At 45.9% G+C, this 25,632-nt stretch overlaps 1 protein-coding gene and 1 long non-coding RNA gene across 3 annotated transcripts in view; one reads left to right on the top strand and one right to left on the bottom strand.

Moving 5' to 3' along the window:
• Positions 1 to 18,467: 18,467 nt before the first annotated feature.
• LOC119952130 lies at positions 18,468 to 21,300 on the bottom strand. Its single transcript, XR_005457772.1, has 2 exons — positions 20,879 to 21,300; positions 18,468 to 18,920 (listed from the first exon to the last, which is right to left on the bottom strand). It is a non-coding gene; the product is annotated as an uncharacterized LOC119952130 (long non-coding RNA).
• A 753-nt stretch (positions 21,301 to 22,053) lies between these two features.
• The window catches only part of pcdh19 (protocadherin 19), a 142,427-nt gene continuing 138,848 nt past the window's right edge, over positions 22,054 to 25,632 (top strand). The window contains exon 1 of one of the 2 annotated variants that reach the window (XM_038774560.1): positions 22,054 to 25,547. In XM_038774560.1, the coding sequence (XP_038630488.1) occupies positions 23,040 to 25,547 (2,508 nt within the window). In that variant the 5' untranslated portion in view covers positions 22,054 to 23,039. The remainder of the gene's footprint in view (positions 25,548 to 25,632) is intronic. The other variant, XM_038774558.1, reaches the window with a different exon arrangement.

Below are 25,632 nucleotides of genomic sequence, written 5' to 3'. Positions count from 1 at the left end.
TGCGTCTGCCACTGATTTGCCCACTCGCCCAACCTGTCCAGATCATGCTGTAGGATCCCTGCATCCTCATCACAGTTCATCGTCCCACCCAACTTGGTATCATCTGCAAACTTTGAGATGTTACATTTTGTTCCCTCATCCAAATCATTAATATATATTGTGAATAGCTGGGGGCCCAGCACTGATCCCTGTGGTACCCACTATTTACTGCCTGCCAATTTGAATAGGACCCATTAATCCCTACTTTTTGTTTCCTCTCCGCCAACCAGTTTTCTATCCACCTCAATATATTTTCTCCAATCCCATGTGCTTTAATTTTGCACAATAATCTCTTATGCGGAGAGATTATCTTATTTCCAGAGCCACCTCCTTAATCACTCTGGGATGCAGATTCTCAGGCCCAAGAGATTTATCCATCTTCAATCCCATCACTTTTCCCAGCACCATTTCTCTACTCATGTTGATCTCCTTTAGTTCTTCCCTCTCACTAAACCTTTCATTCTCCAGCATTTCTGGTATCTGATTTGTGTCCTCTTTTGTGAAGACAGAAACAAAGTATGTATTCAATTGCTCAGCCGTGACTTTGTCCCTTATTGTGCATTCATCTGTTTCTATCTGTAGAGGGCCTACATTTCTCTTTACCAATCTCTTTCTCTTCACATATCTACAGAAACTCTTAGTGTCAGTCTTTATGTTCCCTGCAAGCTTCCTTCAGTACTGTATTTCCCCTTCTTAATCAATCCCTTTCTCCTTCTTTGCTGAATTCTAAACTGCTCCCAATCCTCAGAACTATTATTTTCCTTGGCCAATCTGTATGTTTCTTCCTTTTCTAATTTCCTTTGTAAGCCATGGATTGGCCCTCTTACCCATTTTGCTTTTGTGCCAGACAGGAATGAACAATTGCTGCAGTTTCCCCATGCATTTCTTGAATGTTTGCCATTGCCTAGCCAATATCACCCCTTCAAGTAACTCTCCCCAATCTATCAAGGCCAACTCACGCCTCATATCTTCATAGTTTCCTTTATTAAGATTCAGCACCCCAGTCTCTGAATCAGCTACTTCACTCCCCACCTTGATAAAAAATTATCACATGTTATGGTCACTCATCCCTAAGGATGTCTCGCACAGCCAGATTGCCAATGATTCTCTTCTCATTTCACAGTACCCAGTCGAAGATGGCCTGCTCTCTAGTTGGTTCCTCCACATATTGGTCAAGAAAACCATCCCGTACACACTCCAGGAATTTGTCCTCTCTGGCATTGTGGTTAATTTGATATGCCCAAACTATGTGAAGATTAAAATGACCCATGATCACCAATATTCCCTTATTACATGCATCTCTAATTTCGTGTTTAATGCCATTCCCAACATCATCACTGCAGTTTAGGGGTCTATATATGACACCCACTAATGTTTTTTGCCCCTTGGTATTTCTCAACTTGACCCATACAGACTCCACATTGTCAGAGCTAATATCCTTTCTCACTATTGTGTTAATTTCCTCTTTAACCAGCAGTGCCACGCCACCACCTTTTCTTTAATGCCTGTCCTTCCTAAATACTGAAAACCCTGGGATATTCAGTTTCCATCACCGGTCACCCTGCAGCCATGTCTCCGTAATCCCAATTATATCACACCCATTTATCTCTATCTGCGCGATTAGTTCATCCACTTTATTGCAAATGCTCCGTGCATTAAGGCACAGAGCCTTTGAGTTTGTCTTTTTCACATTGTTTGTCTTGCTCCCAATATTTTTCTCTTTTGCCGTGTTTGAATTTTGCCCATCGGTTTCTCCACCTATCCCTTTTCTTATTCACTTTTCTATATTTTGTTTTTATCCTTGCTCCCTCTTTCTCTGACTCCCATCTCCCTGGCATATTAGTTTAAACCCTCCCCAACTGCTCTAGCAAATAGCCGCCCTCGGACATCAGTCCCAGGCTTGCTCAGGTGTAACCCGCCCAGTTTGTACAGGTCCCACCTCCCCCAGAGCCAGTTCCAATGCCCCAGGAATCTGAAACCCTCCCCCTGACACCAGCTCTTCAGCCACATATTCATCCAATATCTCCTGTCATTTCTACTCTAACTAGCATATGGCACTGGTAGTAATCCTGAGATCACTACCTTTGAGGTCCGATTTCTTAACTTCCTTCCTGCTCCCTGTATTCTTCTTTTAGGTCCTCATCCATTTTTTTACCTATATCGTTTGCACCGATGTGTACCACAACCACTGGCTGTTCACCCTCCCCCTCCAGAATGTCCCATACCCGCTCCGAGATATCCTGACCCTAGCACCAGGGAGGCAACATACCATCCTGGAGTCTCGCTTGCGGCCACAGAAACGCCTTTCTATTCATTCCCTTTACAATTGAGTCCCGTACAACTATTGCACTGGCACACTTATTACACCTCCCCTCCACAGCAGAACCAACCATGGTTCCACGAGTTTGGCTGTTGCTGTTTTCCCCTGAGAGGCCATTCCCCTCAACAGCATCCAAAACGGTATATCTGTTCTGGAGGGGAATGGCCACAAGAGATTCCTGCATTACCTGCCTGGATCTCTTGCTGTCTGGTGGTCACCCATTCACTTCCTGCCTGAGGAGTCTGAACCTGCGGCATGACCGCCTCTCTATACGTGCTATCCATGATGCTCTCTGACTCACAGATGCTCCACAGTGTCTCCAGCTGCCGCTCCAGCTCTGAAACTCGAGCTTCCAGGAGCTGTAACTGGAGACACTTCCTGCACACATGCTGACCATGGAGACTGGAACTTTTCCCAGCCTGCCATATGGAGCAAGAGGAGCAAACCACGGCTTGGAGCTGTCCTGCCATGTCTTATCCCTTTAAATTAAACTTTTGAAATTACACTTTTGAAAGATGTTTTGTGTCAGATTATAGCCAAAGTCTCCTGTACTATTTATTTGGCTTTCTTTTTTAAACTGAGTGTTTATCCCTCTTGATCTGAAATCAAATTAAAAATAGTAATTTAAATCAGTAACTCAACAGATTTTCAAATTTAGCCCAGTCTCCCTTCCAGCCAATCAGGTCACAGTCTCCTGTGACATCACTTTACAAATTTTGAAACAAAGGGTGGCTCACCTGGCTCCTCTCACCTGGCTCCTCTCACCTGACTCCTCTCACCTGGCTCCTCTCACCTGGCTCCTCTCACCTGACTCCTCTCACCTGGCTCCTCTCACCTGGCTCCTCTCACCTGGCTCCTCTCCACTCCCGAAGGCTCCGAGCCTCGCGCTGTATTTATCCTCTCCTAGTAGAGGTGTCCGTCGCAGGTCCGGCTCCTCCCCGCTCCCAGAAGGTCAGGGCTTCAGAACATTGTCTAAATATTTTGAATGTGCTCCAGCATGTACCTGCACATGAATTACAGCTAAGAATCTGTACTACCATGGGATTTGGGAATTAAAAAAATTATAGTCTCTAATTATCTCAACTAAAGGTTACAAGATTAAAGAGATTCCAATTAAAGGAGTGGACTGCAAACAACTAAATTCCTATGATATCTTGAAGCCTGAAAGGCACTGATGAACCTTGCTTAGCAGCTAACATGCAGTGTTTGTTGCTGAATCATACAAACCTACAAAAAATGATGTAAAATGCTATCCTCATATGTTAGCAGTGGAAGAGAACCCCTAGAAGCTCATGGTTCAGTTGCAGTTTCTGAAGTATCAGCAGGAAAGTCCCACGGTTTAGGTCAGTTGGCTGAACAGCTGGTTTGTGATGCAGAGCAAGGCCAATGGTGGGTTCAATTCACATACCTGCTGAGGTTATTCATCAAGTCCCTGACTTCTCAACCTTGCCCCTCGCCTGAGGTGTGCTGATCCTCCTGTTAAATCATCACCAGTCATCTCTCCCCCTCAGAGGGGAAAACAGCCTCTGGTCACCTAGGACGATGGCGACTTTAGCTACTTAACATTAGTGTAAAGCACTATTTTTCTTGCATCTTTCTCCAATATTCGTTCCTTCTCTCCCAAAGTTATTAATTCCAACTGGAGGGAAGTAAACAATGGTATTCAGCAGGGATCAGAATGACATATCCATGACCTGAGTTTACAGAGGACACAAAAGTTGGAAATGTTGTAAACAATGAGGAAAACAGTAATAGCCCACAGGAGAACATCAACCGAGTGAAGTGATACACTTTAGTAGGGATAATGAGGAGACGTGGTGTAAACTAAATAGTACAATTGTAAAGGGAATGCTGGAAATCTGGGGGCGTTGCTCTGGAAAGATGAAGCTGAACGTGGCACTATTATTGCTACATTGAAAATTTAGCACCGATTAGGAATCGTGCTTGGGACATTTCTGCATACCTCTGTTCCACCCCGAGGAGCCGAAACTTACCACTGAAATATCAGGGGACTGAGTCTGACTTGTTGCAATGCTTGCTGCTCATTTGTTTCAACTCAAAGATCTGTGCATTGTTCCACATCAAACTTACCATTCAGACAGCCATTGGCATCATGATCTGCTGCATGATGGAATTATTCAAACAAGTCATGACAATAATTTTAAACGAGTCAAAATAACCTTCCATCAGGATTATCATCACAATCCCTTTTTGAAGACAAATAATTTCATGAAATATGTACATTTTCATGGATATATTTAAACCAATAAAAAAACACAGAATTTGTCAGATACTGCTGCATAAGCCTGCCTTTTGGAAGCTTTGTCACCTTGCACATAAGCACTTGGAATGCATCTATAATAATAACTACTGCTGCTACAGAAGAAGCTGCAGATGTAGGCCCTAATACCAAAAACTTTTGGTTAAAATAAACTGAGCTGTATAGAACCCCTGTATGAAACCCCGAGCTCGCCTCGGCCTGAATGAAGTTGGCAGTTCCCACAAGACAATGTCTGCAGTGCAGTCTGGTTAGATATTAACACTGAAAAGAGACAGTGACAAAGGAATTAAATTGGAAACAGTGCAGCGAGACCCTATAATGTGTGAACCTTTTAAAAAAAGAGAGAACTTAAGTATCTAATTCAAGCAAGAGACCAATTGAGTTTCTGTTATTAAATGTGCCAAAGTTATCGACAACAATTCAGATTCTGGTCTCAGCAGCAGTGCTTCCAACAATAACTTTATTGAACTTTTAGAAACATTTGCCCTTCTTAAGCCGGAAGCTTCTCACGGACTAGTCTCACGGTTGTGAAAATTCACTTGCAAATCTCTTAGCTCTGCCTTCCAGCTTTCATTGGATTTAAGATCCTCAACCCATAAGTTGTAAAGGCCAAACTGTCATCAGTAAATGCAAAAATCATTTACATCTTGTAGCAGCAAAACCTTGGATATTTTTAATGTGTGAAAACCATGTATAGAAACTGGAAATCAATATTTTTCGAACTGTGTGGGTAGCATTTAATTTGCACAAAAAGAAACCTGATGAGAAAAGAGGAATACAAGTAGTAGGAAAAATATATTTTTATGGATCAAGTTGTAAGCTAAGTGGGTTTAACGTTAATTTATGCATGGTCGATGTGGTCTTCTGAGCCCATTGTGATTGCCTGACGTTCTTGAGGAGGTGGGGGTTGTTGGTGTGGTGCTGGTGGTGGCATTGGAGAATAATTGCCTGGATTTATTTTCCCTTATTAGCACTTAGTTTTCTTTGTCTCCTCTCTCAATCCCACTGGGGGAAAAATAATAATTCAGTCACGCATGCTCCAGGCACCAGGAGCATGAGACAGGCTCTATGGACCAGTCGGTTGAGTATCATATAAGTCAAGGTATAGGAACGAATTTGAACCTGACAAGGTGGGTGTGAATGCAAGTCGGCGGCAGGTTAACATTGCAGGTTAACAAGGCCTGGAATTGCCAGAATGTCAGGAAGTCAACAACAATTCATTGGCTTTCACTTTTTTATGTCAGCACAATTTGCAGTATGCAGGCAAGCCACAATTTAAATTTATTTTAGACAGGCAATTTAAATATGGTTCAGTGCTCATTGTGAACTTTTTAAACACTAATTTATGACTTTAACAGTGCATGCATGAGCTGCGTGGAACTCATGGCAATCAAGGTAAGGACATAGTAGCGTTTGAAGAAGCTGAAAGAAGCTTCAGGCAAACAAATCCTTCAAATGCTGATATCTCAAACCTGCTTCCTTGCCTAAGTGAAAAGGTTTTGCTCGCAGGACATCTTCGGCAAGTCTGCTTCCACTGCTTTTGGACATCATTTCCATTGTGTCGATGGTCACTTCCACAATTTTGTTATATCTACATCATTCAACTACATTTTTCAGTTGTCCACCTTAAATTTTGCATGGATAATTGCTGGTATTCTTCTTGACTTTCAAGATTGCCCACAAGGCACACTTCCACACTTACATTGATGCAATATTTTGAATTGATCTCTTTCACAGCAAGGCCTTGCAACAGTTACATAGAGTGAAATTGGCCTTGGGAGGCTCACCAAATAGATGACAGTGAAGTGAAAAAATGAAATGAAAATCGCGTATTGTCACCAGTCGACTTCAAATAAAGTTACTGTGAAAAGCCCCTCGCCACCACATTCTGGCATCTGTTCGGGGAGGCTGGTACGGGAATTGAACCGTGTTGCTGGCCTGCCTTGGTCTGCTTTCAAAGCCAGCGATTTAGCCCTGTGCTACTCTGTTTTACGCCCACCCAAATTTCTTTACTATTGAGCTTAATGGAAAGAAAAGTCAGGCTCAGTTCGAAATAATGTACTGAATTGCTTTCATCCATTTCCTACTATCACTCAAGGCTAATGTTCTTTGTTTATTGTTCTAACTCATCAAGGTTACGGAAATTGTTCAAAAATGACTTTTATTTCTCATAACCAGTGCATCAACTGCTCTGCTTTCACACAGATACAAACGTTATACAATCATACAGCAAAAATCATGCTCATTAATTAAGATCTGACCAGGAAAAAGTCCAGCAAGCCTGACAAAGAGACACAGTGATCCTTTGATTGAATCATCAAATGGTTACAGCACAGAAGGAGGTAGTTCACTCTCCTGTCCCCATGCCAGCTCAATATGAAAGCATCTCAGCAAGTCTCACTCAACCATATTCAGCGTGTTGTCCTGTGAACCTTTTCCCTTCCGATAAATCTCCAATACCCTTTGAAAACATGTTCAAATCTACTATCACCACACTCCCAGACAGTGAATTCAACAACCTAACCACCCACTGCAGAAAACATCTTGTCTGCAGGTTGTCTCTGGTTCTTTCACCAGTCACCCTTAATCACTGCCCTCTTGTTCTCAATCCTTCTGCAAATATTTCTCCTGATCTACTCTCATGGTCTTGAACACCTTTTGTCAAAACACTTCTCAACTTTCTCTTCTCTTCGGGAGAACAATGTCAACTTCTCCAATCTATCCATACAAGTGAAATACCGGCCTCCCCGAACAGGTGCCGGAATGTGGCGACTAGGGGCTTTTCACAGTAACTTCATTGAAGCCCACTTGTAACAATGAGCGATTATTATTATTAAGTTCCACACTCAGGAGCCATTCTGGTAATCATATTTCGGCATCCTTTCTAATGACTTCATATCCTGTAAGTGTGGTGCCCAGGATTGGGCACAATGCTCCAGTTGTAATAGCCCGCATGGGGCCTCCAGGGTGGGAATGATAATATTCCCTGTGGTCCTTGCAGTGGATGAGTCCCCTGATAAGAGCGGGAATCTCTACTAACCTTTTTATAAAAGGTCGGCCAGTAAAGCACCGACCAGAACAGGAACCCGGTAGGGATCTACCAGGCAGAGCGTATATATTGTGTTGTAAATAAAACTATGTTTCTTTATTTCACTCGATGTAGACTCCACGTGCCCTTACTAAACCTATGCTCTCCACAACTTCCTTACTTTTGTACACTATTTATAAAGCCCACAATCCCATATGCTTTATTAACTACTTTCTCACCCTGTCCTGCCACCGGCAATGATTTGTGCACATATATTTCTAGGTCCCTCTGCTCCTGCCCAACCTTTAGAATTCTATTATTTATTTTCTGCTGCCTCCCCTCGTTCTTCCTACTTCTTTATTTCTCCTTCTACCATAATAAGCCACTACTTGTTTCTTACACTTGACCTTGTTTCACTCAAATTCTTCGCGCCCGGTCTCAGCACATTTACATCAGTGATTCCAGCCTCCATATCATGATGGATCTATGTTTCCAGTGTGGGGACAAGGGAATGTATTTCCAAAGTTTGAAAACCAGTTCACAGACATCTGTCTCCCTGAATCTAACCTATACCACTGCCAGTGTAGAGCATTACGAAGGAGGAAAACTTAAACCTCAAAAAACAATTAGCATGTGATGTCAATAAGGTATAGAATGGGTGGGTGGCTTTGCGAAAAAGCTAGCGGACCTGCATAACGTACCTAGGAAGGTCTTGTAGTGCAGGGTTAATGTCCATCTCAGAGCTAGACGCTCTGCGTTGAAGTCTCACCCCAGAACTTGATGACGAAGTGATGAGTGTTCATAACACAGTCAGACAAGTTGAATGTGTCAACCTGCTAATCCTTCCAACTTGCCAATATCTGGCAGGAAGAGTGGGAGAGACTCCTGGTCAGCCATGCTTGATATGGAATGGAGGCCCTCAAGTTATAACCCTGGCGACAAGTTGGCGACTGGGGCGGCATAGTGGTTAGCACTACTGCCTTCCAGGGACCTGGGTATGATTCCGAACTCGGGTTACTACCTGTGTGGAGTTTGCACATTCTCCCCTTGTCTGCGTGGGTTTCCTCCGGGTGCTCCGGTTTCCTTCAACAGTCCAAAGCTGTGCAGGTTAAGTGAATTGGCCATATTAAATTGCCCCTAAATGTCCAAAGGTTGGGTGGGGTTAGAGATAAAGTGGGGGATTGGGCTCAGGTAGGGTGGTCTTTTGAAAGGTTGGTGCAGACTCAATTGGCCAAATGGCCTCCTTCTGCACTGTAGGAATTCTATGGATTCTATGTTCCCGGAATTACTAGCTATAGAAATAGATGGAAGTCTGCCTTAGTTCATGACTTAGTGCAAGAAGAGAATTGGATAATTTACCTCCCTTTTGTGTTTCATGCAGCTATTCTTAATGCTGAACAATTATCGTTCCTGCCTCCAGAGAAGCATGCCTGGCCAATATGGAATTTCTCTAACTTACAGAAGATCCATGACCTGAAATGCAAACATAACATACATGACTGTTGAGTAATTGCTCACATGCATGTTCAATTGTTGGATCTGCCATGACAAGCAAATACATGTCTTAGTCATCATTTGAAACATGGACTCTGTTTGTATATACCTTTTCTTAACTGCCTTTCATTTAAAATTTGGACAGATATTAGAATAACAGAATTTACAGTGCAGAAGGAGGCCATTCAGCTCATTCAGTCTGCACCGGAACTTGGAAAGAGCATGCTACCCAAGCCCACACCTCTACCCTAACCCTATAACCCCAACCAACTCTTTTGGACACTAAGGCTAATTTAGCATGGCCAATCCCGACTGTTAGATGGCTGCTGAAGTCAGGTAACTTTTGAAATTTCTGCCTCAAACCTCACTCTCCCCCTTGAATGGACACACCCTGACGTAACCTATTTGTGGAAACTGCATCTTTGTGTCTCCAAGATAATGTTTCACAAAAGGGAATGAAAGTGGTCTGTTATCCACAAGTTAATGTGAAAGAGCACCATCTCTTTCACATTGTGTAACAATGACTTTAGACTCCCAAACCATCCCTGCTGTGATAATATCATCCAGGTAAGTTGAGAGTATTCAATTGTGTTCCTGCCCTGTGCCTTATTGATGGTGGAAAGAATTTGGGGAGTCATGGGGCGGGATTCTCCATCCCGCTGTACCCGTTTCCTGGTGTGGCGCACCCTCTCCGGCAGTGGGATCCTCCGTCCCGGCAGCCAGCCAATGACGTTTCCCATTGTGGCCACCCTCAAGCAGTCGGGAAATCCGCAGGCATGAGTGCGCTGCCGGCGAAACAGAGGATCCTGTCAACAGGGAATCAGGTCCATGATGCGAGTTATTACTGCAGAATTCCAAGTGTCTGACCTACTCTTTTAGCCTCAGTATTTATGTGGCTAATCCAATTAAGTTTCTGGTCAGTGTTGAATCCCAGGATATCCATGGTGGGAAATTCAGCAATAGTAATGCTGTTGAATGTCGAGAGGTTGTTAGGCTTGTTATTGGAGATAGCATTGGCTAACACTTAGATGGCATGAATATTACTTTTTTAATAATCTTTATTGTCACAAGTAGGCTGACATTAACACTGCAATGAAGTTACTGTGAAAAGCCCCTAATCACCACATTCTGGCACCTGTTCGGGTACACAGAAGGAGAATTCAGAATGTCCAATTCACCTAACAGTGGGTCTTTCAGGACTTGTGGGAGGAAACTGGAGCACTCGGAGGAAACGCAGACACGGGAAGAACGTGCAGACTCCGCACAGTGACCCAACTAGGGAATCGGACCTGGGACCCTGGAGCTGTGGAGCGACAGTGTCAAACACTCTGCTACCATGCTGCCCATGACTGAATGTTGTCCAACTCTTGTTGCATGTGGGCATGAACAGCTTCATTACCTGCAAAGTTGTGAATGGAAATGTACACTGTGCAATTGTCTCTGAACATCTCCATTTCTGACCTTATGGTAAAAGGAGAGCCACTGATGAAGCAGCTGAAGATTTTTGACTTCGAACACTACCCTGAGGAATTCCCTCATCTCACTATCAGAATCCAGCTGTTCAGCAGGCAAAAAAATGGCAGTATGTGAATCAGGTCACCAAAAACAAAATCCCATTTAATGTGCAGGTCGATACAAACGATGGTGATAGTATTACTTCAAATGAGCTACAACGACGATGTTGAATGTCAGGGAGTGATATCTGATAGGGCTACTTGGGACCTTTACTCCATGGAAATGGCCTGAAAGAAGCAGGGCAACACAGACAAGGAGCTTCAGATTGCAATAATAAATTGAAGCGGTGGTGCTCAAAGGTCTCCCTGTGGGGATCCGATCAATAGTTCGCTGCCAATGACCAAAGGAGGTTTTGGAAACAAAAGTAAAATGCATGGGAGACTTTCAATTTTTCAAAATATAGTTAAATCGATAGCGAGAGAGAAAGAGAGAAAAAGGTGAGTGGCCTCAATAAGGTCTTGGCTCTGTATCTCAGCTCCCTGGAGTGATTTATCTGCAGCAGTGATATATTACTGACCATTGCAGATCTCATTCCCCCTCCACAAGCACACACACGTTATTCCAGCTTTCACAGTGCGTTTGCGGGTTTTCTAATGTTTAGCCTTTTCTGGGCCAGCCAGCAGTTTCTCAAGGGTCTATTTCCTAAACATATGATACCGTGCACCACACACATTTGACACACACAAAAATCCACGAGCTGAGGATTCCGCAATTCCATTACAATCTGAAGCTGTCGGGTGCTCACACACACCTACACATGCAGGAATTTACAGCCGCTCACTCGCTGCCTCTGACATGCATCACAAATTTAAAGAGTGAATGATGGCAAAGCGGGACTCTGAGGGGGAAGGAGGGCACCGTGAGGGATTAGATGCAACATCTGGAAGCAGGAACGGCAGAGGCAGAAGATGACAGGTACTGGGGAACGATGATAAAAAGGTGTGTTCTCAGAGTATTGCTCCACTTGGCTCTTGAAGCACCTTTTATCGGCAGGGATTTGGAGAATGCTAATGAGGTTTTGTTTTCTGCCGGGTGCCAATAACAAACGCAGAGGTGCGACACGGTGTATAAAGTGAGAGAACAGTTTCGTCACTGACACGACGGCTAATCATCTTCATCGCATCGAGATTCCTGAAGCCGTGTGAATAATGAGACCAATCATGCCGCGCCAGGAGAGGCCCTTCGGCCCATCCTGCCTATGCCGACTCTTCGAAACTGCTATCTAATTAGCCTCAAAGCCCTGCTCCCTCTCCCATAGCCCGAGATTTTTTTCTCTCTCTCTCCCTTTGCTACTTACACAATTCCACTTTGAATTTTGCTCAGTAAGAAATCTTACAACACCAGGTTAAAGTCCAACAGGTTTGTTTCAAACACTAGCTGTCGGAGCACGGCTCCTTCTTCAGGTGATTTGAAACAAACCTGTTGGACTTTAACCTGGTGTTGTAAGACTTCTTACTGTGCTCACCCCAGTCCAACGGCAGCATCTCCACATCTTGAATTTTGCTATTGGAACTGCTGCCTTTTCAGGAAATGCATTCGAGGATACAGATCAACGAAAACATACTCATCCTGCTTTCCCAATTTCTTGCCGGCTCTCTTAAATATGCATCATCTGGTTATCAGCCCTCCTGGTCGTAAAAAAGAAACAATTCCTATTTACCAGACTGATTCCTGGGCTGGCCAGACTGATGTTATGAGAAGAGGTTGAGTCCATGAGGATTGTATTCGCTGGAGTTCGGTAGAATGAGGGGGGATTTCATAGAAACTCGTAAAATTCTAACAGGACTAGAGTTGGTGCAAGAAGGATGTTCCCGAATGGCGGGGTGTCCAGAACCAGGGGTCATAATGGAGGCCATTTAGGACAGGACATTTCTTCCCACCCAGACAGTGATCAGCCTGTGGAATTCGCTACCAGAGGAAGCAGAGGGGGCCAAAACATTGTATGTTTTCAAGAAGCGGTTAGATATAGCTCTTGGGGTGAAGGGGATCAAAGGATATGGGGGGGGGGGGAGGCAGAATCAGGGTATTGAGTGTGATAATAATGAATAGGGATTAGGCTTGAAGGACAGAACGCATTCCTGTTCCTATTTTCTATGTTATTCCCTCTTTGCACCTGTTTTTCTCTCCCCACAGGTGCTGCCCGACATGTGGAGCATCTCCAGCACTTTCTGTTTCTCCTTCATAGAATCCCTACTGTGTAGTTCAGGGTGCCAGCTTCTGCAACATTTCTCTTTTGGCCGCCCTAACTACCAAAACCTCTCATCATTTATTTCCAATAAAGGGGCAATTTATTGTGGCCAATCCACCTACCCGGCACATCTTTTGTGTTGTGGGGGTGAGACCCACACAGACACGGGGTGAATGTGCAAACTCCACATGAACAGTGACCTGGGATGGTGATTGCACCCTGGGTCGCCGGCGCCATGAGGCAAATTTACCCATGGAATTCTCTGTTCTAAAGAGAACCACCCCCAATTTCTCCAGCCTCTTACAAACAGGATTGTCTGGTGGGACCTCAGAAATACACAGCATCACCTTTCAGGTGGTAGATTTTCCAGCTTTACTGAATAGGCTAAACAGGTAAAAATAAGTACCTTGATGTACAAGAGAACAACAGGTAGAATAATAGGCAACACTCAGAAAACCGCACCCACATGTGGGTCTAAGATTACACATCAAAACGGTGCCTAGTTTATGTAGCATTTGGTACTTTGAAAATCGATGCTATTATAAGTAAAGTTGCCATAGTCCAAGATGACCATATGTAGCTTTCTGCTTTGAGGGGGGGAGGTGACTGGTGGTGATTTCACCTGAGGATCACCATCAGGCAAAGGGCAAAGTAGAGAGGATGGGGCCTTCACAAATAACCTTAGTCAGTAGAGGAATTGAACCTGCGCTGTTGACCTCCTCTACTTCACAAACAAGCGGTCCAGCCAACTGAGCTAAACCGGCACTTCCAATCAATTGCTAAAAATTATGGATCTGGTAAATATTGATAAATTCTTGGCTACATTAATATTTCTAAGAGCTGTGTCTGGAAATCTAAATGCAAGGGCAAATCTGGCACTACTCCCCACTGCCCCAACACTCTTGCATCCACCCAGACGGGTAAAGCTATGTTAGTAATGGTTTTCAGCATGTGTAAAGCAAGCAACACATGCTAAAGCTCCGATTACCTCTGTGCATATGCGGGCATTGCAACTTAGAAAGGTCACATAATAACGGGCAAATGTAAAGTGACAAATGCAAGCAAACCAACATTAACTGATAGAAAAACAGAAAAATGCCAGAAGTACATTACGTAGCAGGTCTGTCTGACAGGGTAATAACCCTTCATCAGAATGGAAAACTGGAAGATAAGCAAGTACTGAACAAAGCAAGAGTGAGGGAGTGAGGGGCAGAATGAGAAGTATGTAGAGTTTAATTGTGGAGGAATCTTACTCTTATCTCAGAGAGATGGTTAATGGCTAAATTGGAGTTTTAGTTTTGAAAATTTGGCAAGAGATGGGAATGGCTGGATAAACAAAGTTCATCTCCACACAATGGCTAAGTAACACTGTCCAGAGACATGGAAAATACACTGTATATTCCCAGCATTTTCTGATTTATTTCCGATAATGTTTCACGTGCTTCAGTCAGACCTGGCGACAGATGGTTAAACCAATTGTCCACCAAAAACATTCAAATCTGCATTCCTTAGACCTGAGGGAGTGAAGATGTGATCAGACCAGGGAGGACAACTAGGATGATAGAGCACAATGATCTTAGTAAGGACAAGAACATCAAAGGTGGAGATTTAGGGGGAAGGGAAGAACATGGCTGCTTCTGTCAAAGTGGAATTTACCATATTGTGAAGCTTTCAAAATGAATCCTATGAAGCTGCTATGAAGAACATCTGTGCAACAAACAGTTCGCAATGCACACATATACGTGATAAACACCAACTTTGTAAAGGCAACACTTTCATTAGTTACCTCAAGAAAAATGTACAAAATTGAGAAATATGACTATCTTCACCTTCGTCCTGATACCAACAAACTTCGTGTCTCCACATATGGACATCCTGCTTTCTTCCAAATCCATTACAGGAATTCTAACTCTGCAAAAGGTGATGCTATTTAAAACCATAACATGTTACAGCACAGGCCATCAAGCTTGTGTAGTGCTTTTCTCCTCAAGTTATCTATTTTACTCTAACGCAGGATGGTAGCACAGTGGGTAGCACTGTTGCTTCACAGCTCCAGGGTCCCAGGTTCGATTCCAGGCTTGAATCACTGTCTGTGTGTAGTCTGCACATTTTCCCCGTGTCTGCATGTGTTTCCTCCCGCAAGTCTGAAAGATGCGCTGTTAGGTAATTTGGACATTCTGAATTCTCCCTCTGTGTACCTGAACAGGCTCTGGAATGTGGCGTCTAGGGGCTTTACACAGTAACTTCATTCCAGTGTTAATGTAAGCCTACTTGTGACAATAAAGATTTTTTTTTAAAAATCTTCTCTCTCTGCACATTATTTAACTTTTTTTTTAACTTTTCAAGCAACTATTTCATGAATTTATAAAATAATGTATCGCATGTATTTCAACAATGGTTTATGACAAAGAAACCTGCATCCTAATGATCTTCTCGACATGAATACTATTTCTAATTTCCCGTTTGAGACTTTTTGCGATTATTTCAAATTTGTGACCAATGGTTATTGGTTATCATCTCTCCCACCATTAGAAAAAAATCTAATAGTAATTAGTTTACCATAATTCACTCTGAGAAATTAGTCCACCATTTCCGCACCCACAGCAACGTCTCCTTTAATGATGAACTGCAGGCCTCCAAGAACTTTTACCTCCACAGATTTGGTGACATTTGCCAAATCTGATACGGACCACATTTTCTGCATGTTAGAACTTTATGTAAATTAGGGGAATGGATGTAGATCTAAACATTTGGGTGCAGCCTGGCCTCCGAACGTTTGCCACAGATGAGCTGATACCAGGGACCACCGTAACCACAATGAATTAATTTGCAATCCGCTGCCCCCGCCCCCACCGGTCATGAGTTGAGCTTGGCTGTGATAGCATAGAAGCATGTAAGTAGCAAATATAGCATAAGAGATTGAGGGATGCACATATGAATGGCTGACTTATATGAAAGGAATCTTTGGGATTTTTGGCAAGGGTGAAGAAACAAATGTTGCATATGTTGCAGCTGCATTGGAAAAAAGACAAAAAGGAAGATAAGTCTTGGTAATGAAGGAATGAATGGAACATAAAAATAGGGATGGACCATTTAGTCCCTTGAGCCTCTTCCGACATTCAATGTCTGCTCCTTGACCTAACACCATATTGCTGAATTGTCCCATATCTCTTCATACAACATTCGAACAACTAAAACCTATCAATCCCATGTATAAAATTTAAAATGAAGAGGTATACTCCGGAAATAACAGTTCACCCAGAAAACAGAGAAGTAAAGTGTGGAATGGGTGGGGAGGATATGCTTACAGGTGGTCTCATATTGTGCATTGTGGATATTAGAAAATGATTTAGTAAATGTAAAGCCTGATATGATGGAAGGGAAGAATTAAGAAGGGAGGATATAGATTAATGAAAAAAGGGAGTGATTCTGAAAGGAGTGGGATGAGAGAGGAAGCACAAAAAAGTAACTGATACAAGCAAGGGTCCAGATGACAATAATTGAGGCAATACCTCAGCTCAGAAGAAAGGGCAGTTCAAAGGTTTTGATGCGGCAAGTGAATTCACAGAGCAAACATGTGACAGAGTGAAAATTAGGAAAGTGATGGTGGCTTTCCAGGAAGTGTTGTGGGGTGAAGTCTAAGTTCGGAAAGTTTGAACGCCAGTGAGCTTATAATAAATGCCTGCGTAAAGTCTTTTGACAAAGATGTAAAGTGACACAAATCCTGTAAAGAGCGGGAAGAGTTGGAAATGAAGGATTAGTGGAAATTGGAAGGGTAATCAATGACATTTTCCAAGTTGGAACGAGAGCAGCTTCAACAAAGTCATGAACAAAACAGAGAATTGGTCAGGGGTTGGCATGCAGATACAATTGAGACACAGTGTTCCACACATTGTACAAAGGGCAGGCATAGCTGGAACCATGCGGGCTTTCATAGATTTCATAGAATCCACAAGGAGGAGGCCACTTGGCCCATCGAGTTTGCACCGACCCCCGGAAAGAGCACCCTACCCAAGCCCACACATCGACCCTACCCCTGTAACCCCACCTAACCTTTTTGTACACTAAGGTCAATTTAGCATAGCCAATCCGCCAAAGCTGCACATCTTTGGACTGTGGGAGGAAACCGGAGCACCTGGAGGAAACCCACGCAGACACGGGTAGATCGTGCAGACTCCGCACAGACAGTGACCAAAGCCGGGAATCGAACCTGGCACCCTGGAGCTGTGAAGAAACTGTGCTAACCACTGTGTTACCGAGCTGCCCCTTCTGTAACAGCATGTTCTACTTATAGAAATTGAGTAGGCTGCACGGTGACACAGTGGTTAGCACTACTGCCTCATGGTGCTGAGGGCGCAGGTTTGACCCCCGCTCTGGGTCACTGTCCGTGTGGAGTTGGCACGTTCGCCATGTGTTTACGTGGGTTTTGCCCCCACAACCCAAAGATGTGCAGGGTAGGCGGATTGACCACACTAAATTGAACCTTAATTGGAAAAAAATTAATTGGGTAATTTAAATTTATATTTTTAAAAATAAATTGAGTAGAATTAAAAGGATGGGTGTTCAGGCTGGGAACCTCTTCACCCAAGCAAAGGAGAATGGGAGGGTCATTGTTTAAGAAATCAACGTGGGGACAGAGAAGTGTAAAGGGGTTGTATACATAAGGAGTCAATTTGGACAAAAAAATCTGAAATGATCATGGAGACAGCCAGCATCAGAAGGGCCATGGATATAGGTTAGGAGAGAATACAAGAAGGGGCAAAGGAACACAAAGAGGAGACTAGTTGAAACATTGGATCCACCAAGACAGTCATAGAACATAGAACATAGAACAGTACAGCACAGAACAGGCCCTTCGGCCCTCGATGTTGTGCCGAACAATGATCACCCCACTTAAACCCACGTAACCCGTATACCCGTAACCCAACAATCCCCCCATTAACCTTACACTACGGGCAATTCAACATGGCCAATCCACCTAACCCGCACATCTTTGGACTGTGGGAGGAAACCGGAGCACCCGGAGGAAACCCACGCACACACGGGGAGGACGTGCAGACTCCACACAGACAGTGACCCAGCCGGGAATCGAACCTGGGACCCTGGAGCTGTGAAGCATTGATGCTAACCACCATGCTACCATGAGGCCTGTTTTTATATTTTGAGGAGGAAATTGAAATGGCTTTGCAGAGCTCAGGAACAATGTCATTGGAAACAGTGAAGGTCGTCCTCCAGATCAGCTGGAAGATCAATGGAAATTGTTGCTTATTTTAACCTCACTTTCATGGCATCAGCACTCATTATGATACTATACATTAAGTGATCTTGCATCTCTCTCTTTCTTGGACAGAGAGTTGGCATCCATCTTTCTCTAGAACTAAAAACAAGAACCTGATGGATACCCATTAAATGAAAAAGACCTGTGTGCGTGAAATTAGCACCCACACCACAATTAAAATATACAGTATAAATCACAATAGAAGGGGAGAGATAACCTGCATGGGCAAATCAGTACAGAAGCACTGGTGGTCTCCCATGCCAGCAATAACATTGCTTGTTCAAACATTTTAACCCGGAGTAACATAGTAAATCTAGTAAATCATTTTTGTAATAACATGTTGAGTACTTTATTTCAATTCTTGCATAAAACTACAGGTAGTGCCTTTTCCACACTGCAATAGCCAATTTTAGAGACTACGCCCAGGATTAATTTATACTCTTCCCAAAAAGAATTGCATGTTCACTGAAAACCCATTAGTATAAATTAGGCTTGCATACATTCTTCATGACTCATGAAAAATGAAAGCAGGCAAATATTCATGTTTTGTAAATGTTATTATCACATACCCTACAAAAATAAAAAGTAATCTTATTGCCTGCAGCACTATCAAGATATCCAGGACTGCTTTTGTGCATTGGTCTCTAAGCAGTTTTAAGATTGCTGTTTATGGCTACTGCAGCCTTCGTGTCTTGATCTAAACATTTGGGAGCCCGAAATCTTGTCCAAAGCCAGACATGAAAACAGAAGGTGCCGGAAAAAGAAAACTCAGCTGGCCTGGCAGCAGGAGAGAGAGAGAGAAACAGAAATTAGTGATTCAAGTTAAATATAACTCTTTTTCGGAACTGAAGACTTTTTCTAACTCAACTCAATCTTACAACAGTCGATGACACTGCAGTGTCACTCTGGGGTCTCCAGCATTTAAGTTCGGCAAGATGTTTTCTAAATTTGTTTTTTTTTGTGTGTGTACCAAATCCCTGCCCAAACATAGATGCAGAGGTAAGAGTCAGTCAGTGTTTTCCATCAGAGTGTGCCATGTAAATGTGTGCTTCAGTGAGCATGAAGTCAAGTCCTTACCCTCACTCTAGTTAACTTGACACACATATCAACCTTCATTTTCCCCAACACATCAAATCCAGTCAGCCTTCCAAAGTCAGCCAGAATGCCTGGGATATGATTTCACATGCTTAAATAACTTAGTCACAAAATCCCATTAGCCTCACAATTCATCAACAAAAATGGTACGCATCCTTACGAGAATATAATACACAAGTACATTATTTAAATTAGGATATCTGACAATTAAGCCCATTGTTAGGGCCCACCAAGCACCTTAATTGCAAGTGAAAACAATGATTACATTGGCATATGAGGCATACCATTATCATAGTACCACATACTGTGCCTTTAATTTCACTGCAGTGTAAAGCAAAACAAGGGAAGCGCTCAAACATAACATCTACACGTCTGAGTCCGCGCAACTGCGAACGTATAGCGACGGACCGCGTCCATGGAAAGGAGAGCCAATGTATCGCCGTGACTCCTGACAAACATCCATCAGAAAGCCTGAGAGGACATCCGAAATGGGCAGTTGGGCTAATTTTGGGTTCACCTGCGATTGGTCCCCTCGATCGGGTCCAGATATAGCCATTTAAATGTGTCCACTGTGTGGCACTCGTGAGGTTCATTCCTCCAGCTCTTCCCCCAGTGCTTCAGACCTGGGTGAACTAATAAAGGAGTCTCCCCCCACCCTGTACCTATCGATTACACGGAATGTGTAGAGTGATTAAGTGTATTCTTCATTTCGCGGAAGTCAACACAGTGGTGGAAAATAAAGATGAGACGAGACTGGTTGTACAGACATGAGTCTCAACAGTTAAAACCGAAGACAGTCCCCCCTCCCCCCGAGCAAGTAAGGGAGCAATGTCCTCCTCACTTTTCACACAGATCTATCAGCCAGCACAACCCACATGAGTGCAACGAAATGTCACTGGACAAGGAGAGGACGATTTATTTTGCGCCCCCCCCCCCCCCCCCCCCAGTACTTGTTACAAATCACGAAGATTTAACTTAAACACATCCCCGAGCAGGGAAGGTTCTGTGACATATCCTGCATGGCGAGTGGCGGTTCAGCCAGCAGCACTCGCACTGTCCTCCCTGGTCACAGTGCACTTTGCTGTTTGACAGTGGGGGGGGGGGGGCTATCTCCATTCACAAGTGTGCATTTGCTCCTTGTTCGACTAACTAGAAAATGCCATTTTCGCATTGCATGGGGGATACTTTGTGTAATCTCGCTACATTTACGAACATTGCTGTGTGCTGAAAGTGTGGAAGGGACGAGGTTTGCGGTGGGTGGTAGTGGGGGGCGGTGACACACCTCACTGCGACACTTGAAGGGTTGTAGTTTTTTTCTCTCTCAGGAAGGTTGGTGGACGATCAAAGGTGTTCTGAGGAGCTGGCACGCAGGAGGGAGTTTGCCCTTTTAATGTAACAGCCCTTGCTTCGATCCGCCCAGTGGTTTTGCAGTAACAGAAAGTAATGAAATCGGGCTTGGATCTGAATCTGCTATTATTTAGCTGCGAAAGACAGCGAAACATAGACATCCTATTTAGTTTCCCCCGGGGTAACATGATTCGGCTGACTCGCTGTTGTCTTCTCGCTGAACGATTTAATATGAGGAGCTCCGATCACAACGTTAATAATTTTACCTGAACCGTTCCTCCATTTCAATTTACCTGGGGGAGTTCTAATGGCACGAAATCCCATTCAGACTGTATTCTGGTACTCAATCAAATATTACAGGCGCCACTCCAGCTGTATTGATCAACCAGTCCCGACAGAGTCGACCACAAAACAAATACCATCAAAAGAACTTCATGTATGTGTTATCAATTCGAATAAACTCATTGGATTCGTGCAAAGGAAATAGAAACAACAACAAAATAAAAGCATATCGCTGACTCATTTCAGTTGTAACCCAACTGGCGGGTACAAAGTCAACCATTGGTTGGGATTTTATTGAAATTGAATCTTGTCATTTCTGTCGGCGGATCCTAAATGCGGCTCTCTGGCGACTTTAAAACAAAGCGCTGTCTGCATGGAGCTGATCTCTTTCTGCAAAAGCAGCAAACTGATTGATTTTTTTTCTCGAATGTGAGTGGGGGTAAGATCTAAATACACTTACCTCCCAACACCAACCTCCCCCCCCCCCCCCCCCCAAAAAAAAAACCCAAAGGCTTTCTTCCTGAAACAGAACAAATGCTCTCATTTACTGTGATTTTAAGTTCGGAGATGTCTACGTTAAATCTCTCTGATGTCCAATGAAATGGAATTTCTGCAGCACGGGAGGTGATTATATGACACAAATAGATACCGCCTCTGCTCTGCTATAATTACGGTATTTAAACACAATAACAATTATGCTGGTGCACACAGAATGATTCTTCAAATTACATCCATGTTAATCTCCCACTTCCCAGCCTTTTTAATGAAACTGCAAAGTCTTTTCAAAGAAGCCGAGCAGTGTTTCCATTTGCTTTCTTGTCAAAATGTAACAAAAAAGGAATAGCTTTTAAACCGCCATTTGAAAAATGGACAAAACAATTGTTCAATTTGCAAGCTATTTACAACTGGATTTATTTGACACACCCTCACACAGACACTGCTACATACACACCTAAACACTCCCAACACACACAAACGCATACTCTCACACATATATATTCTAACATTCCTCATATACACACATATTCTAACACTTCTCAAACACACTTCAATACTCCTCATACACACACTCCAACACTCCTCATATACACACATATTCTAACACTCTCAAACACACACTCCAACACTTCTCATACACACACTCCAACACTCCTCATACACACACTCCAACACTCCTCTCTCTGACACACGCATTCCCAACACTTCTCACATACATACATAAACAGTCCGACACTCCTCACACACAAATTCCCACAGACACTCTCACATACACGCACTGCAACAGTCCTCACATATAATCACACAAACTCCCACGCAGGTACTCTCTATCACACCCGCGCCAACATTCCTCACACACACAATTAAACACAAATCTCCCATACAGACCCTCTCACTCTCTTACACACACTGTCAGACACATGCCAATACCCCTCACACACATGCACACGATCACACATTCAAACTCCGACATTCACGCACATACACACTCAAACTCCCACACTCCTCTCATCAAACACACACATTTTCCAAGCTCCACCTCTCGAGCTGGGATCACAGGAGTGGTCGCTCATCCCCTGTAGCTCCTGAAATTGTTCAAAAGAACTTGTCAATTTGCAGCTGCCGATCAATCCTTGCACTTGGCTCTCATTGGCTGCAGGGAAAGCTGGTCCCGGGACTGAGGCGCGCCAAGCAGAGTCGCCACTGCTCAATTGCACTTTGCAATGGCAGGACTGTGAGAGCGGAGCTGCTGCAGCACCGACTTCCACCTCCAAGACCACGCCGTCAAGATGCACAAGTGTGTGCTTTCAAAATAAACTTCCATCGGAGGGAGTGTGGGAAAAAAAGAGCGCAGGCTGGAATCTGAATCCAAATTAACCCTCCTGCCGCAGCACACAATCTCTTTGTAAGATCTGCGGATCTCGACATGCTTGAGTGCTGAACTAAGTGCTGTGGGAAGAGCAATAGGGTTTCGGTGGAGAGCAACCAGTCCAATGCTGCAGCTTTGCAACGGGAAACCTCACGACCCGGCTTCATTCCCTGAGAAGACTTCATCTTCGCGAGGTGAAACCGAGTGTGCGTTGATTTCGTTGCGGCCGTTCTTGCACTTTGCAACAGGGCAGTGAGGGATTTTGAGCCCCGTTCGCTCCCACCATGTCCTAGGGTTCGCTTGCAATGAATCGAGAAATCAACAGGTACCGAGCCGGGATGGATGTGCTGCTGCTGCTCGCCCTGCTCCTGTGGGCTCGGGCTGGCGCCGTGACTAATTTGAAATACTCGGTGATGGAGGAGGAAAGAGCGGGGACGGTGATCGGCAACATCGCGAAAGACGCCGGCTTCTCAACTTGGGAGCAGACCGTGCCTCTTTTCCGCGTCTTGTCCAACTCGGCGCCGCATCTGGTGGAGATCAACCCCCTGACCGGATTACTGGTGACCAAGCAGAAGATCGACCGGGACCTGCTGTGCAGGCAGAGCCCCAAGTGCCTGATCTCCCTGGAGGAGATGGTCAACTCCATGGAGATCTACGTGATCAAAGTGGAGATCCTGGACCTGAACGACAACTCGCCCAGCTTCCCCACCGAGCAGATCGACCTGGAGATCTCGGAGACCGCCAGCCCGGGCACCAGGATCCCGCTGGAGAGCGCGTACGACCCGGACGCCGGGGAGTTCGGGGTGCAGACCTACCAGATCACCCCCAACGACCTGTTCGGCCTGGAGATCAAGAGCCGGGGCGACGGCTCGCGTTTCGCCGAGCTGGTGGTGGAGAGGCCGCTGGACCGCGAGCTGCAGTCGCACTACAGCCTCCTGATCACCGCGCTGGACGGCGGCGAGCCCCCCAACGCGGGCACAGCCCAGCTCAACATCAGGGTGATCGACTCGAACGACAACTACCCGGTGTTCGAGCAGAGCGCCTACACGGTCAACGTGCTGGAGAACGCGCCCGCCAACTCGTTGGTCATCCACCTGAAGGCGTCCGACCCGGACGAGGGGACGAACGGCCAGGTGGTGTACTCCTTCAACAGCTACGTGCCGGACGGGACGCGGGAGCTGTTCCAGCTGGACCCGCGGACGGGGGCTATCACCGTCAAGGGGCTCATCGACTACGAGGAGGGCAGCGTGTACGAGCTGGACGTGCAGGCCAAGGACCTGGGCCCCAACTCCATCCCGGCCCACTGCAAGGTGACGGTCAACGTGGTGGACGTGAACGACAACGTGCCGGTCATCACCCTCTTCTCGGTCAGCAGCGAGACGGTGGAGGTGAGCGAGGCGGCGCCGCCCGGCTACGTGATCGGCCTGGTGCGGGTGTCCGACCACGACTCGGGCCCCAACGGCCGCGTGCAGTGCCGGCTGCTGGGCGACGTGCCCTTCAAGCTGCAGGAGTACGAGAGCTTCTACACCGTGCTGGTGGACGGCCGGCTGGACCGCGAGCGGCGCGACCTCTACAACCTGACCATCCTGGCCAAGGACGGCGGCTCGCCCTCGCTGCAGGCCACCCGCTCGTTCACGGTGCGGGTGGCGGACGAGAACGACAACCCGCCGGTCTTCTCCAAGCCCTTCTACCAGGTGGTGGTGCAGGAGAACAACACGCCGGGCTCGCACCTGCTCTCCGTCTCGGCCCGCGACCGCGACCTGGGCCTCAACGGCAGCGTGTCGTACCGCATCGTGCCGTCGCAGGTCAAGGACATGCCCGTCTTCACCTACGTGTCCATCAACCCCACCTCGGGCGACGTGTACGCGCTGCGCTCCTTCAACCACGAGCAGACGCGCGCCTTCGAGTTCCGCGTGGTGGCCAAGGACGGCGGCAGCCCGGCGCTGGAGGGCAACAGCACGGTGCGCGTGGTGGTGCTCGACGTCAACGACAACGTGCCGGTCATCACCGCGCCGCCGCTGGTCAACGGCACGGCCGAGGTCTACATCCCGCGCAGCGCCGCCGCCGGCTCGCTGGTGGCCGCCGTCAAGGCGGACGACTACGACGAGGGCGACAACGGCCGCCTGACCTACCAGATCGCCGAGGGCGCCCGCGGCCTCTTCCACATGGACCAGACCACGGGCGAGATCCGCACCAGCCGCGGCTTCGGCGACCAGGCCTCCTCCGCCGCCGCTCCCCAGGCCAGCTACGAGCTGGTGGTGGTGGCCCAGGACCACGGCAAGCCCGCCCTCTCCTCCACCGCCCTGGTCGTCGTGTACCTGTCGCCGGCCCTGGACGCCCGCGAGTCGGCCGGCTCCCTCAACCTGTCGCTGGTCTTCATCATCGCCCTGGGCTCCATCGCCGCCATCCTCTTCGTCACCATGATCTTCGTGGCCGTCAAGTGCAAGCGGGACAACAAGGAGATCCGGACGTACAACTGCAGGGTGGCCGAGTACTCGTACGGGCAGCAGAAGAAGCCCAAGAAGAAGGGCAAGATCAGCAAGAACGACATCCGCCTGGTGCCCCGGGACATGGAGGAGACGGACAAGATGAACGTGGTCAGCTGCTCCTCGCTCACCTCCTCCCTCAACTACTTCGACTACCACCAGCAAACTCTGCCCTTGGGCTGCCGCAGGTCGGAGGCCACCTTCTTAAACGTGGAGAGTCAGAATTCGAGGAACACGACTGGCAACCACGTGTATCACACCTTCACCAGCACCCAGAACTCCCAACAGCAGCCAGATCTTATCATCAATGGCATGCCCCTGCCAGAGGTGAGTGCCCACCCTGACTTCATTTGCCATTTTAGAGCCTTGTAAGTGACCAGTGCGATTGTGTGAGGGGGCTTCTACCACCCCA

Source organism: Scyliorhinus canicula, chromosome 17 (assembly GCF_902713615.1).
Source record: "Scyliorhinus canicula chromosome 17, sScyCan1.1, whole genome shotgun sequence".
NCBI classification, from domain to species: Eukaryota; Metazoa; Chordata; class Chondrichthyes; order Carcharhiniformes; family Scyliorhinidae; genus Scyliorhinus; species Scyliorhinus canicula.
The sequence above is the reverse complement of the archived record's forward strand: the minus strand, read 5'-3'. Positions and strand labels throughout refer to the sequence as shown.